Source organism: Coptis chinensis, chromosome 7 (assembly GCF_015680905.1).
Source record: "Coptis chinensis isolate HL-2020 chromosome 7, ASM1568090v1, whole genome shotgun sequence".
Taxonomy (NCBI): Eukaryota; Viridiplantae; Streptophyta; class Magnoliopsida; order Ranunculales; family Ranunculaceae; genus Coptis; species Coptis chinensis.
This window is the reverse complement of record NC_141462.1, coordinates 88,901,821-88,910,816: the sequence shown is the minus strand read 5'-3', so window position 1 is coordinate 88,910,816 and position 8,996 is coordinate 88,901,821. Positions and strand designations below refer to the sequence as shown.

At 36.8% G+C, this 8,996-nt stretch overlaps 1 protein-coding gene across 1 annotated transcript; it reads right to left on the bottom strand.

Annotated features, from left to right (window-relative positions):
* Positions 1–7,312: 7,312 nt before the first annotated feature.
* On the bottom strand, positions 7,313–7,762 carry LOC147489757 (uncharacterized). The gene has a single exon (XM_086574726.1). The coding sequence runs from the start codon at positions 7,760–7,762 to the stop codon at positions 7,313–7,315; it is 450 nt and encodes a 149-aa protein (XP_086430852.1).
* Between the last annotated feature and the right edge of the window lie 1,234 nt (positions 7,763–8,996).

Below are 8,996 nucleotides of genomic sequence, written 5' to 3'. Positions count from 1 at the left end.
ACGGGAAATCGAAAATTGTAAGCAAACTCATTGAACTAACGTCAAAGAATAATTAACAAAAAATCGAAAACTTGAAGCAACTACATTTAACTAATCTCGAAAAATAATTAACGGGAATTCGAAATCTATAAGCAAATGCATTGAATTAACCTCAAAAAATAATTAAAGAGAAATCGGAAACTGGATGCCATTGTATTAAACTAACCTCAAAATATTACTCACAGGAAATCAGAAATTGGATGCAATTGCATTGAACTAACTTCAAATAATATTTATCGGGCAATCGAAAACATGATGCAAATGCATTTAACTAACCTCAAAAAATAATTAATGTGAAATCGGAAACTGGATGCAAATGCATTGAACTAATATCTAAAAATAATTAATTGGAAATCGGGTTCAATCTGGTCGCAAATGTATTGAACTAACCTCAAAGAATAATTAAAGGGAATCATTAATTGGATGAAACTAACATTTTTTTTTTGCATGGAACTAATCTCGAATAATAATTAACGAGAAATTGAAAACTAGATGCAAATGCATTGAACCAACCACAAAGAATATAGAACGAGATATTCAAAACTGAATGTAACTGCATTGAACCAACCTCAAATAATAAATAATGGAAAATCTAAAACTAGACGCAACTGCACTGAACTAAGCTCAAAAAATAATTAACGAAAAATTGGTTTGGATGTAAATGCATTGAACTAACCTCAAAGAATAATCAATGGAAAATCGAAAACTGGATGCAAGTGCATCAAACTAACCTCAAATAAAGTTGAAAATTGGATGCAAATCCATTGAACTAAACTCAAATAATAATTTACAGGAAAACGAAAACTGGATGCAAATGCATTGAATTAACCTAAAAAAATAATTAAGGGGAAATAAAAAATTGGATGAAATTGCATGGAACTAACCTTTTTTTTTTCTTTGCATAGAACTAACCCCAAAGAATAATTAACGTGAAATCAGAAACTGGATACAAATGCATCGAACTAACCACAAATAGCAATTAACAAGAAATCGGAAACTGGATGCAAATGCATTGACCTAATCTCAAATAATAATTAATAGGATATCAGAAACTGAATGCAAGTGTATTGAACTAACCTTAGATAATAATAATTAACTTATAAATCATGAATGTATGCAAATGCATTAAACTAATCTTAAAACGAGAAATTGGATACTGGATGCAAACACAACGAACTAACCTAAAAGAATAATTAACGGGAAATTAGAAACCTGATATAAATGGAAACGAACAAACCTCAAAAAATAATTAATGAGAAATCGGAAACGGAATACTAATGCGTTAAACTAACCACAAAGAATAATTAATTAACGGGAAATTGAAAATTGGATACAAATACATTGAACTAACCTCAAATAATAGTTAATGGAAAATAAAAAACTGGGTGTAAATTCTTTGAATTAACCCGAAAGAATAATTAAAGAAAATCCGGAAACTCGATGCAACTGCACTAAACTAACATAAAAACAATTAACGGAAAATTGAAAACTGGATGCAAGCTAGTATACAACTGCATTGAACTAATCTCAAAAAATAATCAATGGGAAATCTGAAACTAGATGCAATTGCGTTTAGCTAAACTCAAATAATAATCAACATGAAATCAGAAACTGTATGCAATTTCATTGACCTAACTTTCAAAGAATAACTAACGAGAAATCAAGAACTGGAAGAAATTGCATTAAACTAACCTAAAGAAAATCACCGGGAATTCTCAGAAATTAGATGCAAATGCATTAAATGAACTAACCCTATTTATTTATTTATTTATTATTATTTTTTGCATGGAACTAACCTAAAAAAATAGTTAATGTGAAGTCGAAAACTGGATGCAAATGTATCGAACTAATATCAAAGAATAATTAACGTGAAATCGGAAACTGGAGGCAAATGTATTGAACTAACTGAAAATAATAATTAAAGAGAAATCGAAAACTGGATACAACTGCATTGAACTAACTCAAAGTATAATTAAGGGGAAATTAGAATGGATGTAAATGCATTGAACTAACCTTAATGAATAATTAACGGGAAATAAAACAAATTGAATACAATTGCGTTGAACTAACCTAAAAACATAGTTGTATTATATGTAGTTGGAATGTTCGACAAATATAATTTTGTATTTAAAATAGTGTTTATCATATATATCTATTTTCGTATAATTGGGAATGACTTGGTATTTAAGTAGCTTAAGTATGATATTTGCCTTATTGGACATTCTAACAAAAATTTAATCAAACTTCTACTATATAACAACAAATAGAAGTCGAAAGATTTTATCAAAATTGTGCTCTATCTTTTTATAGAGCATGTGGTTTTCACGTTACAAAAAATTTGGATGTGTGATCAATATAACATTTATATATCTTATAACTGTGCATAGTTACAAATATTTTTCATAATAATTTAAGAATAATTTAATATAGTGGCACCTGTTCGTAGGATGAATTTGAAAACTAGTTAATTAAACATATGCGCAGAAAGTAAATCTTTCTCTTTTTTTTAAAAAAAAAACAATTAAACGGTGATGATTGTTGGTGGGGGCACAAAAAATAAACAATAATAAAAATGTACGGCGTAAACTGCTTGACTAAGTCATGCCAAAAGGTGTCGTTCTCTGAATAGTTGAAAAGCTCAGAATCATAGCAGTAGGCTTAGAGCCTTAGACTGCTGAAAAAGCTGAGGTCAAAAAAGGAATAGATATTGAAACGGTGGAAGGCTCGCCCACGCCCCTATGTTAGGGGGGCTTAAGCCTGGCTTACCAGCTTGGGGTGGCCTCTTTAATAGTGTTTATATATCATCACTATTGCATGCTGTACCAATAATAAATTGTATAACCATTCTAGCAATTGACTATCTTTTGACTTTGACTTGTAATCACTCTTCTCTGTGTGTCGCATTGACATTAGTGTGGTGAATAATATGTACTTACAAATAGGGCATAGAATGAATTGGGTTCGGGTCAGATATGGCCAAATCCAAACCCAAACCGAACTGAAATGTTCAACTCAAACCTAATCCGAATCCGAACCAAACTCAATAAACCCGATCGGATAACACTAAAAATTTATAAAAAGACCAAAATTTATATATGAATCCGAATCCGACAACCCAGCCCAAATTAAAAAATAGATATAAAAATCAATCTAAATCCGATTTATTCAGGTCATGTCAGGTTTAGGTCTATCCCATCCAACCCGATTCCATACCCTACTTACAAATAGGTGCACTATTAATTTGTAAAAGGATCGGAACTTAATTGTCACAATTCTTATCATATGGATAAGTAATGCTATTTATATATATATATTTTTCAGTCTCCGACAAACCATGCCCCCCCCTCTATATATATCACCATTTATATAACTTTCAGATTCTGCACTTGTATATATGCCAACGTCATCATCGGCATCAATGTGGAAACGCCAGTGTGACCTCAGCAACCAAGCACATTCGCTAACAATAATGCAAACATACAAATTTTGTGCTGCCATCGTTACTTATTTAATTAGAAATTTAAGGACTTGGCCCCCGTACGGAGCCCCTAAATTTCCCATGTTTGGGTATTTGGGAGCAGAAAAATCTCCTAATTAAGCACTTCACCTAGGTAAATGCAACATTTTTACTACCAATACCATACCATGTCAAATGTATAAATGTATTGCAGTCTATTTATGCCTGTATCCTATCATAAAATCAAATTCTGTTTTAGTGGGAAAAATAATAAGGCCCAGCACTTGCATATATGGCCATGCAAGTTTTCATTCACGTACATGCCCAGTTCAATGTATGTAACACATCATCAACAAATACCTCGCATCATCGAACCCGGTTGGTCGGTCGGTCGGACATAGTTACTCTTTTAAACATTGAACCTAGACATATGAAATTAGAACTAGCATGTACATACTGTATTCGAAGCTCACGTTTGATTTCGTAATAGTTCCCCAGGTCTCTATGAGCCCGGCTAACAAGTCGATTTCATGAGCGAGGCTAGCTAACATAATTTTGACAAATTCTTACAAATAAATAGACGTAATAGTGGAAACTTATCAAACTTATATATTACGTCTATTTATTTGTAAAAATTTGATAGAAATATAATAAAGTAATTCTATGATGGAACTAATTTTGGTCATCAGTGGAAACTTTTTTTTTTTTTTGATGCAAATCATACTATTTAATATTAACCAAAATTTAAACGACCAAAGGACAGCAGTTTGAGGCCACTATACAACTTGGAAGATCTGATTTTCCTAACTGCTTTTGAATCCATGCAGCTAGCAAGTCAGCATTCCCATTAAAGGTCCTACTGATCCATCTAAACTCAAAAGATTTACTGCCTGATAACAAGGATTTTATATAAGTTTTTACAGCCTCCCATTCCCATCTGCAAGAGGTTTGTTGTAAAGCTCCAATAACTTCCAAGTTATCCCCTTGAATCACAAAAGGTTGGCCTCCCAGATGCTTTTGCCGTAATGGTCGCCACGCTCCTTCATTTCGACCAGCTTCTTTGCCTCCAAAGCCTTGAACCGCCTAACAGCAGCCCCCACTATACATCCTTCATCATTTGTTGCAATTGCTCCTGCTCCAGCCCAACCAGATTTCCTGCAGAAAGATGCATCAAACCTGATTATTATGCTTTCATTTGGTATGCTGTGGAAACCTTCCTCAAGCTGACTAATATCTACAATAGGAAGAGATTTAGGGTTGAGGAATTCTTCTCTGTATGCCAAGTAGCATTTTTCAGCTCCCCCTCTGTTTTTCCTGATCATCCCTTCTTGATTTGCCTTTTTCTTCTCAAACTTGATTTCATTCCTAGTTGCCATATTTGTTGGAGCATGAATACAAAGTGGGTACCAGCCAGCCTTTTCTCATTGTTCTTGTTGCAGCACCATCTCACTGCCTGATCCAGTCTATCTCTGACCGACATCGTTTGCTCCTTATGGATTCTCATCCCTACTTGTGCACCAAACCAGACAGTTCTGATCCATTCACAATTAAAGAATATGTGCTCTGTAGTTTCCAGTTTCTTGAGGCAATATCGACAAGAGAAATCTCCTATCATGTGCCTCTCAGCAAGGGTAGCTCCCATAGGCAGCACATGCATATACATTTTTCATAGGAAAAGCTGTATGTGTACTGGGACAGGGGCCTTCCAAATCTGCCTTAGAGTGATAGGATTGCAACTGGAGCTCTGCCCCACTTCTTCCTTAGACTGGATTAAATGGTAGGTGGATTTTACAGTGAAACTGCCATATCTGTCTTTTTCCCATCTCAGCTTATTATCAGCTGACTCCACTTGTGGCCTGATCTTAACCTCCAGGATTTTTTTACATATAAAAGGATCTAGGTTTTGACTAATCTTAGTCTCATCCCAGCCACTCTTATCTGTACAAAACAGGTCAGAGACCACTTTGTCTTGCCAAGCTGGGACCTCCACCCCTAACTCCTCCAAAGTTATAGGAGTGCCATTGCATATAAGCCATGGATCCTTCATAATAGAGATGGATTTCCCATCACCAATGGCCCAGATGAGGCATCCACTTATCTCATTAAAGGTTTTATGGATACCTTTCCAGAAATAGGATGCCTTGTCAGGGGGTTTTTTCACATCCCCTATCCAGCCTTTTCCATAAATACTGAATATTGTCCTTGTCCAGAGAGAGTTCACATTAGTGGCAGCTTTCCAAGGCAGCTTAGCCAGCATTGCTTTATTTATATCTCTAGCTTTTCTCAAGCCCAAGCCTCCAGAGCTCTTGGGTTGGCATATATGCTTCCACCCTATGGTGTGAGCACCTTTTGTTTGGTCCTTTCCAGACCACCAGAAATCTCTACATGCCCTATCAATCTTCTTGCATGAAGCCACGGGGAGCAGATAAGTTGACATGGCATATAGAGGGGTGGCCTGGATCACAGCTTGGATAAGAGTTGTTCTCCCAGCCTGTGACAGGACTTTGGCCTTCCACCCTCTAATCTTATTGTTAATCTTATCTATCAGATAATCAAAGTCCTCTGACTTTTTCTTAGACAACATGATAGGTACCCCAAGGTACTTTTCTTTAGGGGCAAAGTTCCTGACCTTCCAGAATCTTTTAATCCTTATCTTTTGTCTGTAGGAGACATTCCTACTAAAAAAGATACTGGATTTCTTATAGTTAATTTTTTGGCCTGAGGCCTCACAATACTCATCTAGAATCCTTTTTAGATTTCCACTTTTAGCCATGCTAGCTTTAGTGAACAGGATAAGGTCATCAGCATATAACAGATGAGTTAGAGCAGGGGAGTTCCTTTTTATCTTTATACTATGTATCTCCTCCTCTTGCTCTGCTCTAGCCACCATCCTAGATAAAGCTTCAGAAACAAGGATGAAAATATAAGGGGATAAGGGATCCCCTTGTCTAACCCCTCTTTAAGGGCTAAACCTATCCAGAGGGGACCCATTCAACATAACCTGAAAGGGCACAGTAGATACACATTGCTATATTATATGCCTCCACTTTTGATTAAACCCCAACTTCTCAAAAATACCATCAATAAAGGACCATTCCACCCTGTCATATGCCTTGGCCATATCTAGCTTGAGAGCAATCCACCCTTCATTCTTATTTCTCATATTTTTTATATTGTGGAAAACCTCACAAGCTAGGCCCACATTATCTCTTATACTTCTGCCTTTGATAAAGGCCCCTTGGAAAGGGGAAACAATTCTGTTTATCAGACCTTTAAGTCTGTTGGCCAGAAGCTTGGAGATGATTTTGTACCCAAAGTACAAAGACTTATGGGGTCTGAACTTTGAGGCATGATCATGATTCTCAATCTTAGGAATCAGCGTGAGATGAGTCTCATTCATACCAAGGTTTAGGATTCCTTGGATGAAGAAATTCTGAACAAAGGCAATCACAGCAGGCCCTATGATATCCCAGCATTTTTGATAGAAAATGCCTTGGAACCCATCAGGCCCAGGGGACTTATGACTCCCCATCTTCCTAACCACAACCCAGATGTCCCCACTACTGGGTATGGCTGTGAGAATCTCATTTTCCTTGTCTGTCACACAAGGCTGGAACAGCTCAAGGATATGCTCATTCCTCTCAGGGTGCTCTGAGGTGAAAATGTCTATGAAATATTGATTTAAAGAAACTCCCACCTCAGTCTTACCTTCAGTCCATTCCCCTTCATTATTCCTGATCTTAGTAATGGTATTTTTTCTTCTTCTATAGATGGTAGAGAGGTGGAAATATTTGGTATTCCTGGCTCCATTTTTAGCTAGGAATTAGAAGACTTTTGTTTCCAGAAAACCTCCTCTTTATTATACCACTCAAGAAGATCATCCTTAAGCCTTTTTGCTTTAGTATAATTATTAATGCTGAAAGGCTTAGTGAGCACATTATCGAGCTTGGCTTGGGTAGCTTTGATATTGGTAAAGATATTACCAAAAACATGTTTATTCCACATAGATAAGTCCAGCTTAGTCTTATTCAGTTTTTCCACAAGATTCCTATCGGGGAGATCATGCTTAATAGAATTCCAAGCTTTCTCAATGACCTCCAGACAGGTCTCATGCTGAAGCCACATATCAAAGAACTTAAAAGGCCTGGGTAGTTTTTCTTCTTGTTTCTCAAGATTGATGAACAAGGAGATATGATCAGAGATAGCATTGACCCAAGTTCTAATCTGGGCATTAGGAAAAGCCACAAGCCATTCAGGGGTAGCCATGGCTCTATCCAGCCTTTCCATAATATGGTCTTTTGGCTTTCTATTATTGCTCCAAGTATATTTGGGGCCTTTAAAACCTAAGTCTACTAGGCCCAAATCATTTATGAAGCCATTGAAGTCATGCATGCTCTTTGTGATTCTGCATTTCCCTCCAATTTTTTCATCCAGACTTGAGATAGCATTAAAGTCCCCAAACATAGATCAGGGGCCTGGAACTAAAGGGGCTACCTCCCTCAGTTCATCCCACACTTTGTTTCTGTTATTGGCAATTGGTTCTCCATACACAAAAGTAAAATACCAAGGATCATTATGAAAATAATTTGCAAGTTTACCTGTCACTTGATTGTGAGATGCTCCCAAAATGTCCAGCTCCACACCTTCCTTCCATAGAATAGCTAGACCCCCACTTAAGTCTTTGGCTGGCACCACAAAAACTCCACTGAACTTCAACTGCTTGCCTATCTTAACTATGTACTCCTTAGTGGCCTTAGTTTCTGATAAACACACTATATCTACGTCAAACTTCCTTATTAGGTCCTTTAGTTGTTGAACTGCCGTGGTGGTACCTATCCCCCGGCAATTCCAGGCGTGTATCGTCATGGATACCAAGGTAGCTGTGATGGGACAGCCACCGGGCCCCCACTGCTAGCTGCTTCCTCCTTGCTTTCCCCACTCAGCTCTCTGCCATGGGTAGTATCCTCTAGCTTTCCTATGCTGCTGACCTCCTTTCCTGAAAGCTCCTCCTCTGAGCTCCCATCTCCATAGTATCCACTTGAGTTACTGCTGCCCCTTATCTTGCTTCCATTATTATCATGTTGTTCCCCTTTGCTTACTTTTTCCCTAATAACTGTGGAATCATCCATGGCTAGCGGTGTTGGTTGCTCCATATAGCTTCGAGATACTCTTCTTTCCGATTCATACCCACTCCCATCTGGACTTCCATATGTCAAGTCCAGAGGATCATTCCCCCATCAGTGGAAACTTTTGGGTGAATTGTTCGGACTTTGGATCATCTTCTTTGGGATATTCCGTATGTACTTGGTATCTAAAACTGGTAGTATAAATTTAATTGGGACCACGTAATTTTGTAACACAATAATAAGTGAAAAACAAATGGCAATACCATATATTCTTTTGATTTGATGTCAATATGTCATGACTCATGAAATGATTTTTTTTAAAGAATCTGCACTCCAATCGATAACTAAGCGACTAAATAAAACGTACTTATGAT

Excerpts from the sequence above, each read along its gene's own strand:
- LOC147489757 (XM_086574726.1), bottom strand. The coding sequence starts at position 7,762 with ATGGCTACCCCTGAATGGCTTGTGGCTTTTCCTAATGCCCAGATTAGA.